Below are 24,779 nucleotides of genomic sequence, written 5' to 3'. Positions count from 1 at the left end.
AAGAAAGGGGGGGAGAGAGAGAGAAGAGGGGGGAGAGAGAGAGAGAGAGGGGGAGAGAGAGGCAAATAGGAAATAAAGGAGAGATGCGAGGGAGAGATGTGGGGGGGAGAGAGAGCAAGAGAGAGAGAGAGAGCGAGAGAGAGACGGGAGAGAGAGAGAGACAGAAAAGTGGGGGAGAGAGAGAGAAAGAAGAGGGGGGAGAGAGAAAGAGAGAGAGAGAGAGGGGAGAGAGAGGCGAAGAGGAAATAAAGGAGAGATGTGAGGGAGAGACGTGGGGGGGAGAGAGGAGAGAGAGAGAAATAATTATAAAAAAGTACAGAAAACAAGCGCTAATTCGTAGTCAATGAAACTCACAACAACACACACGCTCACGCCCCAAAAGTACAAAACACACAAATAAACACATGCATACACGCACTTGGTGGCATATGAAAATACAAAAATCTAAAAGACAAATTGATTCAATAAAACGCACATTTTCTCACTCTTATTTATGTATTTAATTAATCCGTCTTAAACAAAGCGCTGCGCGGCGCTGGCCTCCTCTGGGGGAACACCGCCATTGTCTCACACTAAAAACAGACCATGCGCCAATATTTCCACCGCAACACAGACACAATAATATTCACCACTTGGAAGGAGCTACAATGTCCATAAACAGCGAGCCCTCCCTCCCTGCCTCCCTCCCTCTGTCCCTCCCTTCCTCCTTCCCTCCCCCTTCCTCCCCCCTTTCTCTCCCTCTCTTTTCTTCCTTCCTTCTCTCGGCCTCTCTCTTCCTCTGCCAGTCGCTTGCGTGCTTCCATTAAACTTCCATCTGCAGGAGCACAGATCTCAGAGATGCTTGCGTCTTTCATTCCCGGCTCCGCGCGTCTCTCTCTCGCACGCGTCGTCTCTCAATTGTTTACTTCGCCTTTTCTTTTCTTGCCTTTCCCGCCTTAAACCCGACAGAACGCCTTTGAGCAAGGGACAGACAGACAGACAGAGAGAGAGAGAGAGAGCGAAAGCGTTCTGTGTTGTTTCTCAACAGTCATTATTGTTGATTTTCTTAATTTATTTTAAATGGAAGGCTGGAGATTTTTCTGGAACAGGGCCGCTGTTTTCTAACTTCCGGGCCTTCTGTCGCTGGTTGGCCGATAGCCACGCCGCGAACAAAGGCTAGCTTATGTAGACGAGAACGAGGGATAGCTCGCTCTCTCTCTACCGCCAAATTAGACACCCCTTCTCCCCTTCCGCTATTTTTAATAAAGACGTTTATCTCCTTTAGGAGAATGCGAAAAAAGATATTATTGACGTCCATACACCGCTGTGAAAGAATGCAGACACACGCTTAGCACACACTCACACCGACTGTGGGTTTTACACTTGTGTAATACGGTGTAATACTGTAATTATCCTAATGTGTTGCACTATACTGCGAGCCTGGCGTTGGTAAACTGTGTGTTTAGCGTCAGCGTGCTTCGTGTTTCGTTTGTGGGGACTGGTTGCCTGATTTGCATGCAAGCAACCAGTCCCCACACTCTCGCTGGTGTCTGTGTGTGTGTGTGCGTGTGAGTGTGTGCGTGTGAGTGTGTGTGTGTGTGTGTGTGTGTGTGAGAGGGAAGGGTCCGTGCACCCAAGCATGATCTTCACCCCCATCACTTCCCCTCCCCGCCAAGCCCCTTAGCGAGACTGTGTTAGTGTGTTTGTGTGTGTGTGTGTGTCTGTGTGTGTGTGTGTGTGTGTGTGTGTGTGTGTGTGTGTGTGTGTGTGTGTGTGTTCGGACCAGTGGTTCAAAGGCCTCTTTATTTACAGAGTGAATTGAGTTCTATTACAAGGCCAGCTCCCGTCACTCACACACACACACACACACACACACACACACACACACACACACACACACACACACACACACACACACGCGCGCGCTTTGAGCATCGCCACGGCGACACGCATGTCAACAAACAGGAAGTGACAGCAGAGATCCCACGGGGATGACCGAAGGACTGCTCACCATCCTGCGCACGTGCGCACACAGACACACACACACACACACACACACCCTGTGCTCAGTCGCTAGACGAGTGGAAGGAATTTGAAATGTCGCTCACCAGTCAGCAAGCCAAGCAGAGACAAACTGCTGTGTGTGTGTTTGTGTATGTGTGTGTGTGTGTGCGCGTGTCTGCGAATGTGTGTGCGTGTTGGTTCTGAGTTCAGTGTTGTTGTTTGTTTCTCGCTATAGCTCCCTCTGTCCCCTAATCGTCTAACGAAAGACCACCATTCATGTCTTTCTGAGAGAGAGAGCAAGGAAGAGAGATAGACAGACGGATACAAAGAGAGAGAATTAGAGGGAAGGAACAAGAGAGAGAGACACACAGAGAGAGAGAGAGAGATAGAGAGAGATAGAGAGATAGAGAAGGGGGAGAGAGGGAAAGAAATGGCCGAATGTTTTTGCTCTGACATCGTTAGAGGGACTGAATAAGAAGCCTGCGACACAAACCATTCTTTCTTCTCTCACTCTCTCTGTCCCTTTCTCTGTGTCTCTCTGTCTCTCTCTCTTGTTTCCTCTCTAACAGAGAGCACCCCAGGAATGTGAGGAAGGGGTCCAGAAAGAATAAAAGAGTTTAAAGAAAGAAGTTTGGGTTCAAACACAAAGATGGCTGTGTTTCTATGTAGCGTCCTCTCTCTCTCTCTCTCTCTCTCTCTCTCTCTCTGTCTCTCTCTCTCTCTCTCTCTCTCTCTCTCTCTCTCTCTCTCTCTCTCTCTCTCTCTCTCTCTCTCTCTCGCTCAAACGAGACTCAGGACAGTTTCTCCCACAACAACGTCTTCTAGAAATGTCCATCAGGACTAGAAAGTATGCACAGATATTCCCTGAGGACATTCCCCATATCTGTGCTCTTTTCATTCGACCAGTAAGGAGGGACTGGGAGTCGGTGATGTTTAGACTGAGTGGTGAAATGAGAACTGGGCTGAACTTCTGTATCCTCTATGAACTTCTAGGATATATACTCATATATGATGATATATCTACAAATATCTAGGATAAGTATTAGTATTACTTGATGTTTTCTGCATAACATTAGCATTAAATATATTTACAGTTAGAAATAAAGATATGAGGTATGAAACCTAAGGGCACTACAGATAATGATATTCCTTGATAATAGATACATTTGGTTATTATTATTACCTTTACATTACATTTATCTGTAAAGGTATGATTTTTGGGTAGAATTTGTTGTTACAATAAATGAGAATGTCCAAAATATTATTGTATGTAAATGTTTGTGTGTTCCTTAAGTGTGTGAACGTGTGTGTGTGTGTGTGTGTTGATGTTGCCCACATTGTCTGGGCTGCCCTCTGATCTTCTATTGATCCTGGTCGTCCAACCAGAACGAGCCATATCTACTGGCTTAGCCAATCAGCTTATCTGTGTCTGTCTCTGTCTCCCGATCACTGCTGATGAAGTATTCCTTTGAACCACTCCTCTCCCCCATCTCTGGATGTTTCCTGTCTCCCCCCTCCCCCTCCCCCTCCCCCTCACCCTATTACAACCTTTCCTCTTCCTTCCATCCTTTTGTCTAATCATCCGTCCGTCCGTCCCATCCACGCTGCAGCGATCTGGGACAATGTGTTCCAACATCTGCGTCTCCGTGGGACGTCTAAACCTCTCTGATGACCCTCTCCTCAGCACACGCACACACACGCACACGCACGCACACACACACACACACACACACACACACACACTTTCTCAAATGTCTCTAAACTATCTACTGCATTCCACACCTCCGCCTTCGAGACTTCGCCTTTTCTCATCCTTCGCGATCATCCCCTCAAATACCTCTCTCCCGCCTCTGATCTCGCTATCGCTCTGTCCCTCTCGCTTGGACTCTCTGTCGGCGTTCACTCTATCCGTCACTTAGTGAAGTGTGATCTACAGCCACTAGTCTGTGTGTGTCTGCGTGTGTGTAGCTGTGTGTGTTTATGCGTGTGCGGCTTTGTCTCCATGTGTCGGGGTGTGTGTCGTTGGTCAGTCTGTGAGCGTGTTTGTGTCTGCGCGTGTAATCTTGGGTGCGTTTCATGTCTAAGCGCGTGTCGTGGGTGTGTGAGGTATGAGTGATATCATAGCACATCAGACTAGATTAGCGCTTCTCTAATGCACCATGTGGTCCTCATCCTGAGATTAGGACGGGCAGCGTGTGGACGCCCCTGCCCCGGGCCCAAAGCCTTCCTGTCACTTGAAAAGCTTTCTGGGTTAAGCCCCCTTTAGCGCAACACAGAGAGAGAGAGAGAGAGAGAGAGAGAGAGAGAGAGAGAGGCTTTTAACAGGGGGGACTCGCCCGCCATCCGTCGTCCACACAGAGGGAGAGAGAGAGGCAAGGGGGGAGAGAGAGAGAGGCAAGGGGAGAGAGAGAGGGAGGGGGGAGAGAGAGAGGCAATGGGAGAGAGAGAGACGCAAGGGGAGGGAGAGAGCGGAGGGAGAAAGGTAGAGCGAGAGATTAACGGGTCCAGAGATTAATCTGTGTTCTTCCAGGAGCTCCATTAACAGGAGAATGTCTGCTCCTTTTGGTGGGATTCTCCTTTTTAGTGATGTCTGTCTGTCTGTCCATGTATCTGTCTGTCTGCCTGCCTGTCTGTCTGTCTTTCTGTCTGTCTGTCTGTCCGTGTGTCTGTCTGTCTGTCTCTCTGTCTGTCTGCCTGCCTGTCTGTCTGTCTGCCTGTCTGTCTGCCTGTCTGTCTGTCTGTCTGTCTGTCTGTCTGTCTGTCTGTCTGTCTGTCTGTCTGTCTGTCTGTCTGTCCGTCCGACTGTATGTGGGACTGTATCTCCACATTCTCATACAGTGTGTGTGTGTGTTTGTTCTGTGCCTGTAAGTGTGTGTGTGCGTGTGTGTTTGTCCTGTCCCTTTAAGTGTGTGTGTGTGTGTTCATTCTCCTCCTCCTGCTGAAGTAATGAAGCAGATGTTTTGTTTTATGTTCTCTCTTCCTCCCGTCCGTGTCTTTCCTTTCTGCTTACTTGTTTTCTTTTTATCAGATTTATGGACCAGAGGCAAAGTTAACAAGCAGACAACGCGTCACTCTGTGTGTGTTTGTGTGTGTGTGTGTGTGTGTGTGTGTGTGTGTGTGTGTGTGTGTGAGAGAGAGAGAGACCAATTTATGTTTGTGTGTCTGCGCATACGTGTTTGTGTATATGTTAGTGTTCTTGATTGCGAGTGTGCTTGCGTGTGTGTGTGCATGTGCGTGAGTGCACTTCTCTTTGTGTGTGTGTGTGTTACCTGGAGTTGTAAAGGACCAAGTCCAGGTGTGGCAGCAGCAGCCATGGTGGTAGGGATGAGCTGAAGAGGGTAAGAGTCACCTGCTCAGAGAGAGAGAGAGATAGAGAGAGAGGGAGAGAGAGAGAGAGAGACATTAGAACCCTATGACAGACAGTTCACTTTATTGCTGTAAATGACAGGAAGCAACGGCACACAGACACACACAAACACACATACACACACACACACACACACACACACATAAACACACACAAACACACACACACAAAGACACAGATACACACAGAAACGAGCACACACACAGCAACCACAAGCCCGCTGAAGGTGGGCATGTGGAGGGATAGGGAACGCACAATAACGCTCCAATTCAGTTTCAACGCATTTTCCATTTTCTTTGGCGGCTGAAGTGACCGTCACCCATCCTTCCTCCTGCGGACGAGAGAAAGGATGGATCCCCCCCCCCCCGAGCCACCTGAGTCTCCCAGCAGCTGTAAAGGCTGCCCTTTGTGTGGCTAATGAAAGGCCTGATTGTGTGCGGTCCTCGCTAATACCCAGCGACAAAGACGGCGAGGTGAGGACCTATGTGTGTGTGTGGGTACGTGTGTGTGTGTCTGTGTGTGTGTGTGCGTCTGTGTTGGTGTGTGTGCACGTGTGTGTGTGTGTGTGTGCACATGTGTGTGTGTCTGTGTGTGTGTGTGTGTGTGTGTGCGCACGTCTGTGTGTGTGTGGGTAAGAGAGGACCTTCCTGATAAAGACAGGACTCTGCGCCTTAATTAACAAACGGCTACAGCCAATCACGGTGCGTCTCTCTCTCTCTCTCCCTCTCTCTCTCTCTCTCTCTCTCGCTCTCTTTCTTTCTTTATCCCTTTCTTCTCTTCCCTCTCATCTCTGTTATTCTTTGTTGAGGAACTTTTGTACTCGTCCCTCGCTAATCTATCGCTTTTCATCCCCCCCCTCCCCTCCACCGCCCCCCATCACCACTTCCGTGCTGCTTTAGTTCCCGCTCTTTCCTGCACCCTTTGAGTCTCAGTCTCTCTCTCTCTCTCTCTCTTTCTCTCTCTCTCTCTCTCTCTCTCTTCGTCCTTGTGTTTTTTTCATAAAGCATTGAATACAGATAGCCAACAAGAAGAAGACATGACAGAGAGAGCAGGAGAGAAAGTGAAAAAGAGATAGAGGAGGAGGGAGGGAAGGGGAGAGAGAGAGAGGGAGAGATGGAGATAAAGAGAGAGGGGAAGAGGGGGATAGAGAGGTAGACAGAGGTCAGAGAGGAGATAAATGGATTATTAGATGGATTGGGAATGTGTGTGTGTTTGCATAATTTGATGTTCTGTCAGCGATGTTCTGTGTGTCTGCATGTAAGTGTGTGTGTCTGTGCGTGTGTGTGTGTGTGTGTTTGTGTGTGTGTGTGCACGTGTGTGTGTGTGTGTGTTGGTTTCCAGTCTCCAAAATTAAAACACCAGACACAATCTTTCGGGTACCAGCATTCTTTCCCATCTAACTTAAAAAAAGCCACACAGAGTTCATGGATGGAAGGGAGGGAGGGAATTAGTGAGTGAGGGAAAAAGGAAATAAGGAAGCAAGGGAGTGAAAGGAGAGTGGAAGGAAGGGGAGAGGGAGGGACAGAAGGAAGAGAGGAGGGAGGGAGAGAAGGAAGGGAGGAGGGAGGGAGAGAAGTAAGGGGGGAGCGAGGGAGAGAAGGAAGGGCTGAGGAAGGGAGAGAGGGAGGGAGGATTTTTTAGCTGTGTGTATTTTAGGAGATGGACTGATAAACAGAAACCAGGGCAGTTATGACTGCTCCTGGCAGGGGTCAGAGACAGAGAGAGAGAGGGAGAGAGAGAGAGAGAGAGAGAGAGAGAGAGAGAGAAAAGCAAACATGTTGCTCTTGGCCCAGTGACAGAGGCCTCGATGGACACAAACTGGGACTCTCAGTGTGAGCGGGAGGGGGAGAGGGGAGGGAGGGAGACATACAGAGCGAGAGGGAGTGAGGAATAGAGCGAGAAAGAATTTACAGATTATATTAAAATATTTTCCATGTCACTATTCCTGCTCATTAGCACACGTATCAAGCAGATTTTCTTAATTTTTTACTTATATTTTTTTGCATTATCTTATTTACTCTGTATTTTAGATGTTACTACTGTCATATTAATATTATTCCTATTCATTCTTCCTTTCCAGTTTTATTAAATTGTTCTTTGTTTTGGCAAAAACATGTTTCATTTTGTCTCCCATGACAATAAATTAATTTCAAAACAAAGTCAATTCAAAGGAGGGAGAGGAGCGGAAGGCCTCCATCGCTACCATGGCTCAGAGCCCTTGTGTTCTCCTCATTGGTCAGAGGCTGGTTCCATCCTGAGCTACAGTATAGCGGGTGTTTTTTAAACATCAGTTATTCTGGAAAACAGGCTGAGTTTCATCTGCTCTGTCCCTGGCTCCACTACAGTGCCCGGACAGAAGGAACATCGGATCATCTGGGAAAATCATCTCGGAGAGTTCCTGAAAGCCTGAACGCCTGTGTATGTGTGTGTGTGTGTGTGTGTGTGTGCGTGCGTGTGTGCGTGTGTGTGTGTGTGTGTGTGTGTGTGTGTGTGCGTGCGTGCGTGCGTGCGTGCGTGCGTGCGTGCGTGCGCGCGCGTGCGTGCGTGTGTGTGTAGGCATGCATGCGCACATCCGTCCGCGCGTCGCCATGTCTCGCTATGACGCCACCCCCCCTCCCCAATCCAAACTCCCCGCGTGCCAAACACACAAAGACGTCCGCCCCCCTGGCGCGGACGTCTTTATTCACACGCCTGACGTCCATCAGCGCTTCCTCTCTGCTCCCACGTTAAAGGATTAGGATTAAGACGTCTTCTCGGCCGGACAAAAGCAGAGAAACGGCCTGTTTCACAGAACCAACCAACCACCACCGCCGCTCTTTAAACTACCCCGAAATCAACGCCTGCGAGCCGCCGCCCCAACCTCCTGATGTCACGACCTGGGAGTTAGAGAGAGACGCCGGCGCCGTTAACTTTGACGCTGCAAGGCAGGGGGGGGGGGGGTTATGATCTGATGATGATGGTGATTATTCATTTATTTGCTGTCCGTCTGGCAGTGGAGTCCAGTTGGCAGAGAGGCAGGAGAAGGACCACCTACTGGGGGGTCTTCGAGTGTGTGGTGGGCGGAGGGACGAGGCAGTAATTGAAATGAAGCGACTTGTTTGGGAAACTGTGAATCTCTAGGGGGGGGGGGGGGGTTTCAACAATAATCGTGCACATATTATTGTCGTGCATTAATGTGTGTGTGTATGTGTGATAAAGTGGTGTGGGCCAATGCAGGCCCTCTGTGCATGTGTGTGAGTGTTTGTGTGTGTGTGTGTGTGTGTGTGTGTGTGTGTGTGTGTGTGTGTGTGTGCGCTGTGTTGGAAGCCAGTTTTGGCTGTGGTGCGTGTGTGTGTGTTACTGTGAAGAAAACCTGGGGCAGGTCAATCTCCCCCATCCCTCTCTCCTTCTCGTTCTCCCCCCTCCCTATCGCTCTCCCCCGCCTCTCTCTCTCTCCCTGTCATTCTCCCCCCTCTCTCCCTCGTATTCCCTCCCCCCCCCCCCATCTCTGGGGCCCCAACCCTCTCTCCCCCCTCCCCACACCCGCATAGTGTACTATTCTCAGCCTCCCTCCCTGTCCCTCCCTCCCTCCCCCTCTGTCCATCACACTGAGGACGTGCTGCCAAGCGGGCGTACGGACGCCATGTTTTCTCGTCCTTTTTCCTTTGCTCGTTTTTTTATAATTTTATTTCACAGAAATAGAAGAACCAGCCAGGAGCCAAGAAACCTGGGAGAGACAGCTAGACAGACAGACTGACAGGCAGACAGACAGACAGACAGACAGACAGACAGACAGACAGACAGACAGACAGGCAGACAGACAGACAGACAGGGAGACAGTAGGAGAGACAGACAGGCAGAGAGATAGCCACTGACACAGACAGCCAGGCAGACAAATGTAGGCAGAGAGGAAGTAGAACAAAAGAAGAGGAATAGAGCGAAGCAGAGAGTAGAGAGAGAGAGAGAGGGAGAGAGAGAGAGAGAGAGAGAGAGAAAGAGAGAGGTAAACAGGATGGGTGTGTTTAGACATCTCATGTTTTTTTTTGTTTAGGAGAAAGAAACAAGAAAGCCTTTGTTCCGGGAAAAAAATAGAAACTTATCAAACTGAAAGTTATTACATGGGGGTGATTGTTTACAAGGGGGTCATGTGAGTGTGTGACCGTGTAAGTTGGGTATAGTTTGTGTATGTGTGTGTGTCGTACGGCAGCCAGGCTTATAATAAAGCTGTTGTGTGTGTGTGTGTGTTTGTGTGCGTGTCTGTGTGTGTTAGTTAGTTTGTGTTTGTGTGTTATTGATAGTGTTTGGGTGGGTTATTAAGTCTTGTGTGTGCGCACACGCATATGTGCATGTGTGTGTGTGTGTGTGTGACTTACTGCAGCCGGGCTTGTAGTTGAAGCCGGGGGGCATCAGGAAGCCCTGCTGGGCGGCGGCGGCGGCGGCCAGACTCCTCTGGTCGGAGGGGAACACCGGGATCATCATGGGGGGCAGCTGACCCTGGACCTGCTGCACGCCGGGCGAGAGAGGGGCGAGAGAGGGGCAAGAGAGGGGGGAGAGAGAGGGAGGGGGTGAGAGACGAGAGAGAGGGAGAGAGAGTGTGTCAGGTTTATTTGTGTGAACGTTGAACAGTTAAAGTATCACAGGGCATTACTAAAATAGACCACACCCACATTTGACAACGCCCACATTAGACCACGCCCCTCGTCCGACATGGATAATGCGGTAATCTTGAGAAGGAACACATAGAAAACACGGATGGAGGATCAATGACACACATTTAACCACGACAAGTAATCAATCAATGACAACATGTGGTGAAAACATTAAAATGTGAAATTGAAAGAAATCTGACATCAAACTATTCCGGTGTTAAGGAACGTGGATATGGATACTCGTAACGGACAGCGATGGAGAGGGTACCATGGTGTTGAGGAGACAGGTGTGTGTCCGAGTCTGTGTGCGTCTGTGTCCACGTCTGTGTGTGTGTTTGTGGCGTTCGGCTGTGTATGCCGCAGCACGAGAGGCAGCCATTTTGTTTGAGGCACGTATGTTCACACCTGCCTTATTACCCTTATCTTAACAAAGCTCGATTTATTCGTACACGACTCGTATAGCACACACACACACGCACACACACACGCCCACACACACACACACACACACACACACTAACATGTCACAAACATGTCACAAACAGGACATGAGTGCATGTCCACTCAGTAAACCCTAAACAGCTGACAGCTCCTTTATGTCGACCACTCTCCTCTCCTCTCTCTATCTTTGTCTGTCTGTTTAGTACTTCTCCTCCTCCTCCTCCCCCTCCTCCTCCTCCCGCCTCTCGTGTGGTCTCTCTCGGTCCTGAGCGACTCTTTCTGTTTAGTACTTCTCCTCCTCTTCTCTTTACCTCCATCTATCCTCCTTCTCTCCAGGTCTACCTCTTTCCATCCTTTCCTCCTTCTCTATCCCTGTGTTCTCTTCTCTCCCTCTCTCTTTCTCTCTCCCCTCTCTCTCTTTCTACCTCTCTTTCTTTCTCTCTCTCTCTCTTTCTGTCTCTCTCTGCCTTTCTCAAACTCTCTCTCTCTCAATCTCTCCTTCGCTCTCTCTCTCTCTCTATCTCTCTCTCTCTCTCTCTCTATCTCCCCCCCCCTCTCTCTCTCTCCTCCTCTCCTCTCTCCCTCTCTTCGGCGGCGAGCCAAGCGTCTTCAGTAGGGAGCAGCGTATTAAACACTCCTCCGTTGGCTGGAGTTGGCAGTGAGAGAGAGAGAGAGGGGGGAGGGGGGGAGGGAAGATACAGATATAGAGAGAGAGGAGAGAGAAAGAGGAGACAGATGGTTTCACAGAACCCAACTCTGCCAAAAACAACTTGTGAGTGATGCTGTGACTGACGGAGACTGCAGGGAGAGCGGGGGGGGAGGGGGAGGGGTAAGATAGAGAGAGAGACACGGAGATGAAGGAGAAGACGACAGAGATGAGGGTGAGGAGAGAAAACACAATGACAGCCAGTGGATATCATTCTCTCCCTGTCACCACCTGAGGCCCTTTTGCTGCTTAAACGTCTCTCATATCACAGTATGGAAACGTGTGACTAATTGTGCTCTCATTAGCTCTCGTTTCCGTGTCTGTGTCGGTGAAGTTAATGTGCTTTTAAAGTATGCAGCTTTATTGCTCTCTGACTGTATTGTCTATAAGGTCAGAGGTGTTGAACATAGAAGGACAGGTGTTTCTCTCTGACAGATAGACGGTTTGAACCCCTGTCCCTCAACATGATCACTGCTCTATGGTTCAAACCCAAAATGGAGGGGTAATTATCGTTTTTCGGGGCAACGGGGGGAGAGAGAGAGAGGGGGAGAGAGCAGGCTCAGGGAGAGAGATTCCCCCATGATGTGTACTGTGATTGGGGATGTCGAGGTGTGTGTGTGCGTGTGTGTGTGTGTGTGTGTGTGTGTGTGTGCGTGTGCGAGTGTGCGTCTGTGTACGTCTGTGCGTGCGTGTGCCGGTGCGTGCATGTGTGTGTGTGTGTGGTATGGGGGAGCACACACAATACAGTATGTATAGAAACACATCCACAATAGCCGCCTGTGTCGTCTATAAAGGGTCAGAGGTTTCACCAGTGGACAGACAGCTGTTTCTCTCTGACAGACGGTCGGAACACTTGCCCCCCTCAACATGAGCTGGGAGGTTTAGTCCCGCGAGGCGGCAGCTTAGAGAGATTATGGTCACGACACCACTCGTCAAACAACGCCACTCCGCTACTTACTACCCTGGCGCTTTTATTTTGGCGGGGAGGGCAGAATGGAGAGGAAGTGGCAGAACGGGATAATGGTGGGTGAAAGCCGTTTGATCTGGGAGAGTGATGCGTGCGGAGCCAGGGAGGACGGCTTTGGAGGGGATGATTCAGTATGAGGGGGAGAGAGAGAGAGGGAGAGAGAGAGACACATAGGTGGACAATACAGAGAGAGAGAGAGAGAGAGAGAAATGGATTATGGACAGACAGCTATATAGATGAGAGACAGATATACACAGGTAGATAGATGGATAGAAATATAGAGGAATAGAGAGACAGATATACAGCTATATAGTAGATAGATAAATAGATATGTAGATAGATAGATGGATTAATAGATATCGATTTTGTGATAGATAAGAAGGAACAGTATGTAGAAAGACGACAGTTGGACAAAACTGCGATAGGCTTCTTCTATTCCTCAGAGCTTGAGTATGTTTCTATACATACTGCACTGTGTGTGTCCCCCCATACCATGCACTGCACACACACACACACACACAGACGTACACGGACGCACACTCGCAAACACACACACACCCCTTGACATCCCCAATCACAGCACACAACACGGGGGAATCTGTCCCTGAGCCCTCTCTCTCCCCCTCTCTCTCTTTCCCCTTGCACCCCAAAACTATAATTACTCCGCCATTTTGGTTTCAACCATAAAGCAGTGATCATAAGGGGAGGGGGGAGGGAGGGGGAGTGCCCCATCCCCCCCCCGTGGGGACGAATCACAGACAACAGCTCCGTTTTGCCTTTCAGGCCTAATTGGACATATGCTGAGGAAGAGCTGCCGGCCCACAACAGTAAGGGGGGGGGGGGGGGAGAGGAGAGGGAGAGGAGAGAGAGAGGAGGAAGGAGAGGGGAGAAGAGAGGGGAGGAGGAGAGATGAGAGAGAGAGAGGAGAGGAGAGAGGAGAAGAGGGAGAGGAGAGGGAGAGGAGAGGGAAAGGAGAGAGAGAGGAGGAAGGAGAGGGGAAAAGAGAGGGAGGGGAGGAGAGATGAGAGAGGGAGAGAGGAAGGAGAGGGGAGAAGAGAGGGAGAGGAGGAGAGATGAGAGAGGGAGAGAGGAGAGGAGAGAGGAGAGAGGAGAGAGGAGAGAAGGGAAGATACCAGAAACCAGAGGGACTTTTGGGCAGCTACACACACATACACAAACACACACGTGGACACACACACACACGGACACACACTCTTTTGAAGGAAGTTAATGTCCTAAACTATATGTACAACAAAGTGCAATTTCATCAGAGGCGATAAGGTCATGTTTCCATGGTAACTGCTGAACATATGAAGCCATCCATCATTACTGTTCATCCGCCTGGACACTAGATTCAAACGACAGACAGATATACATACATAAAGAAAGGCAGACAGACAGTTATGCAGATAGACAGATCAGAGCGAATAGAGTTTAGGTCCATATGTTATGTGGTTATAATACTGTGTTCAACAGCTGCTCATTTCATGCACAGCAATGGCCGGACCTGACAAACACACATGCACACACACACACACAAACACACACACACAAACACACACACAAACACACCCCCCCCCACACACACACACACACACACACACACACACACAAACACCCCCACACACACACACACACACACACACACACACACACACACACGTGTGTGGCTGTCAACGTCAAGCTACAACTGCAGCGGACGAAAGGAGAAAAAGAAGAGATCATTTAGTCGTCTGAAAACAGATTAGGGAAGGGGCATAACTTTAATAACTCCACCCAACCTCCACCGAGGGGAGAGAGAGAGAGAGAGAGAGAGAGGAGAGAGAGATTGAAGAGGAGAGGAGGAGAGAGAGGGATGGAGGGAAGGGGTAAAGAGATTGTAGAGGAGAAAGAGAGGGATGAAGGGAGGAGAGAGAGGGAGGGATAGAGAGAGATAGAGTAGAGAGGAAGAGAGATGGAGGGAGGGGGAAAGAGAAAAAGAGAAAGATTGAAGATGAGAGAGAGAGCAGGAGGGTGGAGAGAAAGAGAGATTGAAGAGTAGACTGAGAGAGAGAGATGGAGGGCGAGAAAGTCAACATTCAACAAACGGCGCCTGTTAAAATAAACAAGAATTGAGAACGCAATAAAAAAATGGAACAAACAAAACGCTGCAAAATAGCAGAGATAGAGGGGGGGGGTGAGAGTAGAGGAGAAGAAGCAGAGGAGGAGGAGGAGGAGGAGAGAGTTGGCAACGCGTCGCGGCGGTGTGCGGCGTCGCCAGGCGGCACAGCTTGAACCTAAAGCGCGGCGGCGGCGGCGGTAATGAAGATGTGGCCGCTAATTAACATATGGGCCGCCAAACAGGTTGGCTGGCACGCCGCGCGCCGCGCAACTCCAAGGTAAAGTTATTACCACGCGCTAATTAGCTCTATGAAGTTAATGCGCCGAACAATAGCTGGCAGCGGCCCGCAATATGGCTGGCACCGGAGCGGGGAGAAAAAACCAAACACACGCGACAAACGCACACGCAAAATAAAAAAGAGAGAATCGGGGAAAAAAAAGCAACGCTTATTCTCTCGGTAGAAGTGCGAGTCCCTGGGCTGACATCTGTTTGCGACCATATGTTGCGGCAATTAATGCACAACCTGCCTGACCCACGACTGGAGAGGGGACGGGCGAGAGGGAACCAATAATTAATTTGCCATGCCGGTGAGAGAGAGAGCATAGAAAAGAGCACTCACACCGGAGAGAGAGAGAGGGGGGAGAGAGAGAGGGAGATAGAAAGAGAGGGAGAGAGAGAGGGAGATAGAAAGAGAGGGAGAGAGAGAGGGAGAGACGGAGGGAGAGAGAGAGGGAGAGAGAGAGAGGGAGGGAGAGAGAGAGAGAGAGAGAGAAAGAGAGAGGTTTGCTTTTAAATTGGGCAGAAATCCATTCAGTTTCTCTGAACTATTAACGGTGAGGTTGGTGTGTGAATGTACGGCTTCATGGAGACAGGATGTAGGAGCATGCCAACACACACACACACACACACACACACACACACACACAAACACACACATACACACACACACACACACACACACACACACACAGACAATCGCGCACACACACACACACACACACAGACACACACACAAAACGGGCAAGCACACAAACACACTCACTCACACACACACACACACAAACACACAGGTGTTTGTAGGGAACAAAGTGTGTGTGTTATAGTGAGGATGGAATGGATGTTGTAGTTGCCCGGTGTGTGTGTGTGTGTCTGTGTGTGTTTCTGTGTTTGTGTATTTCTCTGTGTGTGTCTTTGTGTTTGTGTGTGTGTGAGTGTGTATGTGTGTGTACAGTTTCTGCAGCGAGGAGGAAAAACAAATTACACTGGTTTTGGTGTAATTGGATTAAACAATTACACAGGCAATTGGGTCGGAAGCCCCAATGCTCCACATACAGAGAGAGAGAGAGAGAGGGACTCATATTTAATAGTTTCTAATATTTACTCTGGTGTGGGCCGGGTTAGCAGAATCAATTATGGCTCAGGTAAATGATAGGTGAGTGGACGTAAAATGGACCGGCCTCTTAATTGTCAGGTGAGGATGTTCCCATCTTTCCTTCTGCATCCTGCTCTCACAACCACATGTGTGTGTTGAGTCACACGGGTGCATGTGTGTGTTGAGTCACACGGGTGCATGTGTGCGTGGGGTTGTGTCTTTTATTTCATTTGATTGGTTTTATGTTGGATTTATGTCTCTGTGTGTGTTTTTTGCGGGTATGTTGGTAAATAATGCTTTGTGTGTGTGTGTATATGTGTCTGTATACTGTACTGTCCATGTGTGTGTTTGTGTGTGTGTCTCTGTACTTCACTGTACTGTACGTGTGTGTGTGTGTGCGTGTGTGTGTGTGTGTGTGTGTGTGTGTGCGTGCGTGTGTGTGTGTGTGTGTGTGTGCGGGTGCCCTGAAGATGCTCGGCAGGTGTGCCCCTTTCATCCCCGCTGCGCCCAGCTGCGCCGTGGCAACAGTTGTTGCCGGCAACCCCGGAGGGAGGCTGTGGAGACGGTTTGATTAGAGAGAGAGGGAGAACAGAACGAGGGAACAGTGAGGTGGGGGGTGGGGGTGGGGGGGGTCGGTAAAGAGCCGGACACACGGACGGGGGGGCCAACCACCCCGCATGTGATCCAAGCACACACACGTCGGCCTTGATCACAATTACATGCACGTGTGTGTGGATGGCTTTGAGTTTTTTGTGTGTGTGTGTGTGTGTGTGTGTGTGTGTGTGTGTGGTTGTGCGTGTGTGAATGTGTTTGTGTGTGTGTGCGTGCTTGTGAATGTGTGCGTGCGTGTGTGTGCGAGTGTGTTTGTGTGTGTATGATTCAAATTTTGTTACAAAGTAGGTACAAATAATTTCTTAAATACTCAAATCCTGCTTATGTAGACAGTTCAACAATTCTAATTGACACATATTCTCTATATTATTTTTTTTCAAATCCAATAAATGGAGAATCTTTACCACAACCTGTCCTCAACCGCAGGCGTCCGTCTCAATAAACAAAGACCACCACACAATTACTATACAATCTCTCGCATCATCGTGTGAAGGCCGCAACAAGCTATCGCAGCTGGCTAGCATGTATCTGTCTCTCTCACTCGATGTTCAAATCCTAAAGGACGACGGGAAATAAATCACATTCCTTCACACAATCACTTTTGTTCCGAGCAAATGAATGTCTTCCTTGGAGCCCGCTTCAAGTTATGGATGCGAGCGACCCCCTAAATGCCACTTCACGCTGCTGTCTTTAATAGCGCGTAATTAATAGCGCTGGAAGCTAGGACGTGTGGGTGTAGCAGGTGAAATCACCTGCTGTGCCTGAGCGGAGCGCTACGTCGCGTGATAATAGACGCTATACGTGAAGCTAACAGGGCTATAAGCAGCGCAGGGACGGCTTAACGCACACAGTGAAACGGGTCACGTGTGGGGGTTGTCATTTTGGGAGGGAGGAGGACTCGCTCCCCTTTATATGTCGAATCTCTCTCTCTCTCTCTCTCGCTCTCTCTCTCTCGCTCTCTCTCTGTCTCTGTCTCTCTTCTTCATCTTTCAGCCGATAGGTGCTTTCATTTCATCATTCATCCGAGTGGACGCTCTCTTCACCTGACTCCTGGGGCGGGGGGGGGGGGGGGGGGGGAGAATTCACTGTGCCAAGTTAGGGCACAGACGACACACACACACACACACACACACACACACACACACACACATACTCTCTCACACACACAGACATGCACACGCGAGTGGACAGCTGAACTAAGTCTTGTTAGGGGAAACACAATCAGAAGGGATTATCGCAGGGACACAAGACACACCCACACCCACATGAACCTGTCGCCCCGTCTCTCTCTCTCTCTATTGTACTGAGCGGTCGCCCCATGAATGATTAAGCAGTGCTGTCCCACCGCACTTTGAAGATGAGAGTGTGTGAGATCGCATGAGGATCGGGCCGCTTTTGGTCGTTTGCATGTATGCGTGCTAACATGTGTGCGCGTGTGTGTGTGTGTGTAAGTGTGAACGTACGTACATGTGTGTGTGTGTGTGCATGTATGTATGTGTGTGTGCTTGTAACTGTGTGTGTGCGTTAGTGTATGTGTGTGTGCAATTTGTGCTGCATGTGCATAAGGCTTGTACATCGCAACACAATGACTGCCTCCATTTTGGAAGCACTGGGATATTAGTTTTGATGTTAGGAGTGTTGTTTGGTTATTATTGAGTTATTAATTGTGAAATGAATCCTCCTTTTAGTCCTCCTATACGTTGTTGTGTTTGAAACTGCCAAGGCATTTCTCATGCAAGATGGGGGCAAAAAAAACGATTTCATTAGCCTGGGTTCTTGTATTTACACTGAAGTGGGATTTACAGTCTACAGCTCTCTGGAGTCTCTCAATATGGCAACAAAATCTCAGAAAATGCATTCCCATGTCCTGGCCCTATATCTGTGTTTCATTGTGAACCTTGCAATTGTGTGTGTATGTATATGTGTGTGTTTTATGTGTTTATATTTTCTGTGTGTGTATAGTTAGTGTATAGGAGTGTTTACGTTTGTGTGAGTGTAAGGGCATTCGTGTGTCTATATGGGGGTAGGCATGTTTGTATCTAAGTGTCTGTGTGTGTATGTGTATGCGTTTGTGTATCTGAGTGGCTGTGTGTATATGTGTGTATGTGAGTATCTTGGTGTGTGTGTGTGTGTTTGTGTATGCATGTGTGTATGCGGGTATCTGGGTACATGTGTGTGTGCGTTAGCTTAGCGGCACTACGCTAAGCCTCAGTGATTGGGTTGCATTCTTAAGTAGGCGGGCCTCAGCTGTCCCTGGCTGTGAGAGCCCATTGTAGGGTGCGTTCAACGTACACTCGCTTGTTTGGGAAAAAGGTTGCAAAGTCATGAGAACAGGAGGCTTTGTCTCGCGGGGTCGCGGGGAGCCTCGTGTTTACTGCTGAATACACACAGCTGTCGCAAGCACGCACACACACACATGCACGGACGCATACACACACACACATGCACGCACGCATACACACACAGACGCACACACAGACGCATAGACGGACATACATGCCCGGACACACACACACACACACACACACACACACACACACACACACACACACACACACAACACACACACACACACACACACACACACACACACACACACACACACACACACACACACACAAACACACACACACACATCCACACTCTCTCGTCAAGCAAAACGAGAACAATTCGTAATTCAACTCACACGGAGGTGAAGGAAGTCAGATAACAGTGTGTGTGTTTGTGTCTGTGTCTGTGTGTTTGTCAGTGTGTTTCACTTTGCATTAGTGTGTGGGTGTGTGTGCATGCCTCAGTGTGTGCGTCTGCTCGCTTCAGTGTGTGTTTTTGTATGTGTCTGTGTGTGTTTGCGTGCCTCAGTGTGTGTGTGTGTGTGTGTGTGTGTGTGTGTGTGTGTGTTTGTGTGTGTTTCTTGGACCAGCGTCTCTCGGGGAGACAAAGCCGTCTTTCTTAGCTGATACTGGGTGTCGTCTGCCCAACAAAGGAGGAAGAGCAGCTCTTCCACCGCACCTGGACCTCATAAAGACGCCACTGTCGCCGCCGCCGCACGCCACACACTCACACGGGGTCCCCACACACTCACACACACACACACGCACACACACACACACGAAGGTCCGGACACACACACTCAGACGAGGGTGTGTTCGTTGAGAAACACTTATATGTTTCTCAACGAACACTCACCTTCCGACACACACACCCGGTCCCAACACACACACCCAGAAGAGGCCCCGAAACACACACCCAGACGAGGCCCCGACACACACACCCAGACGAGGCCCAGACACACACACCCAGACGAGGTCCCGACACACACACACACCCAGAGGAGGGTACCCACACACAGACCCAGACGAGGTTCCCACACACACACCCAGACGAGGGTCCCCACACACACACCCAGACGAGGGTCCCCACACACACACACAGGATAATTTCTTCATGAGGGCGCACAACATTTTTATAAACGCTACACACATATCTGCACTTCTGTGTTTCTAAACTAGCAATCACCTTGTCTTTGCCTGACTTAACGAAACCTTTACCGATTCAAACCTAACCCTTAACTAGGCTAAACAAACCTAGCCTTACGCTAACTCACACTAAGTCCTACCCTGCCTAACCCAACCCTTATACAAGGGTTAACCTATCCTTACCCTTATCCAACCTAACTCATCCTAAGTCCTACCCTGCCTAACCTAACCTTTATACAAGGGTTAACCTATCCTTACCCTTATCCAACCTAACTCATCCTAAGTCCTACCCTGCCTAACCTATACGATATGTATAAGCTAGTCAGCAATCACATCCAGTTGATTGCATCAGCCTAACATTGTGTGTGTGTGTGTGTGTGTGTGTGAGCGTGTGTGTGTGTGTTTGTGAGCGTGTGTGTGCCCGCGCGTGTCAGTGCAGGTGGACATAGTTGTATGGTGATTGATTCGGATTTTCTGAATGTCTAAGGCTTGATTTCCAAGAGCAGAGGTCTCTGCCCGACAATCACAATCACGGCATTGTTTCACGATGTCCGCACACACACACACACACACACACAAACACACACACACACACACACACTCACACACACACACACACACACACACACACACTCACACACACACACACACACACACACACACACACACACACACGCACACACACTCAAACAGAGAGGCACACACACACACACACACACAGACACACACACTGGTCTTACCTGGATCTGTTGCTGCAGGAGGTTGATTTTGTGCTGTTGCTGCAAGAGCTGCTGTTGTTGTCGGGCAATCTGGAAAACATACACACACACACACACAGCCCAGGGTTAAATTCTGTAGGAGGTGTACATGTGTGTGTGTGTGTGTGTGTGTGTGTGTGTGTGTGTGTGTGTGTGTGTGTGTGTGTTGGATAGTGACAGTGACAGCGAATAGGAGGAGGGAGGGGAGGGGATGGAGGAGTGAGGGGAGGATGAAGAGGATGAGGAGGAAAGGAAGAGAATGGTGAGAATGGGGGAGGAAGAGGAGGAGGATAAGGAGGGAAGGAGATAGAGGAAGAGGATGGTAAGAATGGGGTGGGGGCGCGAGAAGGAGGATGAATAGGAGAGGGGGGGGGGGGGGGGGACATCTGCAGCTGGACTAAGAGGTCCCCATCCCATGACAGAGTGGTGGAGTAGCAATGAATAATTGACTGTCTCCTCTCCGTCTCAGTGGCAGCCCAGTGTGTCCACCCCTGTCACAACCCTCTGTCTCCCTGTCGCTGCTCTGCTGGTTAGACTGGACTGCGTCGTCGTTTCGACTCAGTCTTTATCAGAACGTAGTGAAAGGTGAGGGCGACATAAAACTGGTTTGCTGAGAAATATTACTTTTATATGAATCTATATTGGCTTTTGTATTTTTTATCTTGCATGATTATTTTTTTTCTAATGGGTGTGTATTGTATTAATTTATCTTACTATATTTAAATTGCGCATTAATTATACATGGTAAAAATCGCAGCGGCCATTTTCAAAATGTAGAACAAATAAAAATGCTGCTTTCAAAAAAAAAAGTAAAAAAAAAAAAAAGGATGCATAATTATTGAGTTCTTCCCAACTGCAGTTGAGAAGTTCAACGTTGACATAAAAACGTACGCGCAAACTTTTTCTTTTTCTCTCCCTTCGTTTGTGTTGCACCCAAAATGCTTTATGGAGCATTTTATTTTATTTTACTCTTGAAAAATATACCCCCCTACCCTCTTCCTCCGTGTTCTGGTTAAGTCGGTAAACTAGCATAAACTCCTCTTCTTCACCTCGAGCCACTCTACAAGAGAACCCCCGTGTCAGCTGAATTCTCCCCGCACGCCCGGCGCGATGCAGAGACCTAGGCTAAGCTCCTGAAATGGATTTTGTTCATACTATATCTTTCAGTGTGTGTGTGTGTGTGTGTGTGTGAGGGTATTGGCGTGGGGGGGGGGGGGGGACGAGAGAGAGAGCGCGTCTGGCTCGCGAACACATAGTTAGCGTGCGGTGTTAGTTAGCCGCTAGCTGCCGCGCTCACCCTGTTAGCAGACTGGAACCACAAACACCGTGAGGCGCTGTGCTTGGCGTCGCCAGCTCACCCCTAAAGCCGAGCGTACGTGGGCGTGTGTGTGTGTGTACGTGTGCACGCGGCTCCGTATATCCGTGCTACCCCCAGAAGCTTAAATACACAACAAAGGAGAAAAGCATTCTCTATGCAAATACCTGGCAGAGCTGTGATGGGGGTGTATGTTCACGTTTGTGTGTGTGTGTGTGCGTGTGTGTGTGTGTGTTTGTGTGTGTGTGTGCATGTGTGTGTGTGTGTGTAGGAGCATGTTAGCACGTTAACGCCTAAGCGTGTGTTGCCGACATCCGCGGTGCTACATTAATACCCAGGGATCACTCCTGCAGCGTCCCAGGGCGAGAGAGCACTAACTGAACTGAGCGTTTATGAAGGCGTGAGAGAGAGAGAGAGAGGGAGAGAGTGAGAGAGGGAGAGGGAGAGAGAGAGAGTGGGGGTAGAAAGAGCTGATTGGGTGAGAGGCTGAAAGAGAGAGTGATGAGTATTCTAGAATAGAGACTAGCGACCCGACTGTGAGTGGAAACATGTTTTCTGTGTTTTTTTCTGATTTTGTGTTTTTGACATTATTTACATTGCCATAAAAACCCACGTGACATTTTTATTTTATTTTACACTCACCCTATTAACATTTTAACTTGAAAGGTTACACAATCAATTGTATCACCATTTCGTATTAAAACCTAGAAAACAAGATCCAACATGCCAAGCCGTATCGTTTGAAATTGACAAATTTATTATTTTGTAAAATACTACTAGACTGACTGATTTTGAAAAGCAGCAGTAGATTGAACAATATTTTAATTAAAATTAATTATATATTTTGAAAGACAACATTGGCTTTACTAAAAAATTGAAAGCCTAAAGCTAAAACATAGCTTTTAAATCGCTTACATTAGCTTAAAAAGTAACCCTCCCCCTATACCTTCCCCAGGATAAAAACACGGTTTTGGGTGCCAAGTTCTGGGTGTAGCGCTTAACGGCGGCTGGGTGTAGCGCTTAGCTGTAGCTACCTGGTCCTGCTGCTGTTTGGCCAGCTCCATCTGCTGCCTCTGCTTCTCCATCTGGGAGGCGGCCAGCTTCTTCTGGTCTTCGTGGGCCGCCAGGAGCTGCTCCCGCAGGCTGCTCAGCTGGCCGATCATCCCCATCAACCTCCGCTCCTTCTCAGCCAGGCTGTCCGGGGTCCCTGGGGGAGACAGAGGGGGAGAACCACGTTAAGGGGGGAGATGGGAGGTGCACCATGAGGGGAACAGGGAACAGAGAGAGGGGTTAAGGGGGAGACAGAAAGTGGGGTTCAGCGGGGAGACAGAGAGTGGAGTTCAGGGGGGAGACAGAGAGCGGAGTTCAGGGGGGAGACAGAGAGTGGAGTTCAGGGGGGAGACAGAGAGTGGAGTTCAGGGGGGAGACAAAGAGTGGAGTTCAGGGGGGAGACAGAGAGTGGAGTTCAGGGGGGAGACTTCAGTTGGGTTGAGGACAGGGAGAATAATAACACAACATTTCGGAAGAACTTGTTTTTTTTAAGACCCTTCTTAAAAAAGATACGTGTTTTTTTCAAGTAGATAACATTGATTATGAAAGCACGTGAGAGCGAGAGAAACAACCTGGGACTTCGTAACCACCGACCCACTGGAAAGCAGTCCAGCTCTACTGTTAACTGTTTACTTAACAGGGCATGGCTAATCTCGTTAATCATGGCAGCGAAACCCAAATTTAGAACCAATTAACCTTCAACGTGTAATTGTATTACTGATCCAGTAATAGTATTACGCCCGCAATACACAAAGTATTTGTATTGTGAGAACAGCGACAGCATCACATGACGCATCTGACAGTCAACCACGGACAAACAGAACGTCTTTCAGAGACATCAACGGAGGAGGCACAGACCTCTAATGAGTCTTAGGCACAACCTTCTTTAAAGTACGTAGGTCTAACCCGTGTCCTGGATACTGTACATGCCATTCTATTAAGAAAGATGAAAGGCCTAACAAACAGGTTAGTACACAAGATCAGTGATTCTCAAACTTTTTCTACCAGTGTACCCCCTCTTAGATATTTTATCAGCCGAGTACCAACTTCACCGGCACAAAACAGAAGTTTTCAGAATTAAAACTTGCTCAGGGCAAAAAAAAAAAAAATGAGGCGATTTTATTTAATTTATTTGTTTAATTTCTTCTGAGTAGCCCCTGCAGTACTCCAGTGTACCCCTAGAGGTACTCCCGTTTAAGAACGACTGCACTACAGGTTAGATTAAGGGGCGGTTATTGTTCTAAACAGCTGTGTCTGGGCTCGACCCTGACCCCTGTGGGTGCGACTTGGGGAGCCATCGGGGGGGCCCAACGGTGGCGGTTACCATGGCGACGCACACGACAACAAGGAGAGCGACAAATGTGGTCCTTTGCAGAATATACTAGTTCATCACTGTGCACCTATTGACCTCAATAGCCACCTTAAGGAAACTTTGCCCTTTAAACATCACTGAGGGTCCACAACATTGGGGGTGGGTCTGGGTTCAGGACCCAGGTGGGTCGGGGAAGGGTCTTGGTTCAGGACCCAGGTGGGGTCGGGGAAGGGTCTTGGTTCAGGACCCAGGTGGGTCGGGGGAGGGTCTTGGTTCAGGACCCAGGTGGGTCGGGGAAGGGTCTTGGTTCAGGACCCAGGTGGGTCGGGGGAGGGTCTTGTTTCAGGACCCAGGTGGGTCGGGGGAGGGTCTTGGTTCAGGACCCAGGTGGGTCGGGGAAGGGTCTTGGTTCAGGACCCAGGTGGGGTCGGGGGGGAGGGTCTTGACCGATGATTTAGTCACTGACACATGAAGACCAGGCCAGCGATTCAAACGCTTTATTCTCTTTGTTTACCAGAGAGGTTTTATGGCTGGTGGGGTCACTGCCCGGGCAGTGGGGTGAAGGGGAAAGGTCAAAGGTCATAGGGCAATCAGGAGGGGAAACTAGTGAAGACGTTTTTTGTCAAAACAGGCTTTTTTTTGCTAAATACTAAAAGTTTGGTCGGGGAAATTTATGGGCGGTTGGGGATAG

At 49.1% G+C, this 24,779-nt stretch overlaps 1 protein-coding gene across 1 annotated transcript in view; it reads right to left on the bottom strand.

Moving 5' to 3' along the window:
- The window catches only part of sox5 (SRY-box transcription factor 5), a 72,995-nt gene that overhangs the window by 18,286 nt on the left and 29,930 nt on the right, over positions 1–24,779 (bottom strand). Inside the window, 4 exon segments of the mRNA XM_079755930.1 lie at positions 5,253–5,332; positions 9,703–9,832; positions 20,394–20,462; positions 22,761–22,933. Of these exon segments, the coding sequence (XP_079612056.1) occupies positions 5,253–5,332; positions 9,703–9,832; positions 20,394–20,462; positions 22,761–22,933 (452 nt within the window).

This window comes from Pollachius pollachius (genome assembly GCF_949987615.1).
Source record: "Pollachius pollachius genome assembly, chromosome: 18".
NCBI classification, from domain to species: Eukaryota; Metazoa; Chordata; class Actinopteri; order Gadiformes; family Gadidae; genus Pollachius; species Pollachius pollachius.
Note: the sequence above shows the minus strand (reverse complement) of the source record. Positions and strands in the feature narration are given on the sequence as shown.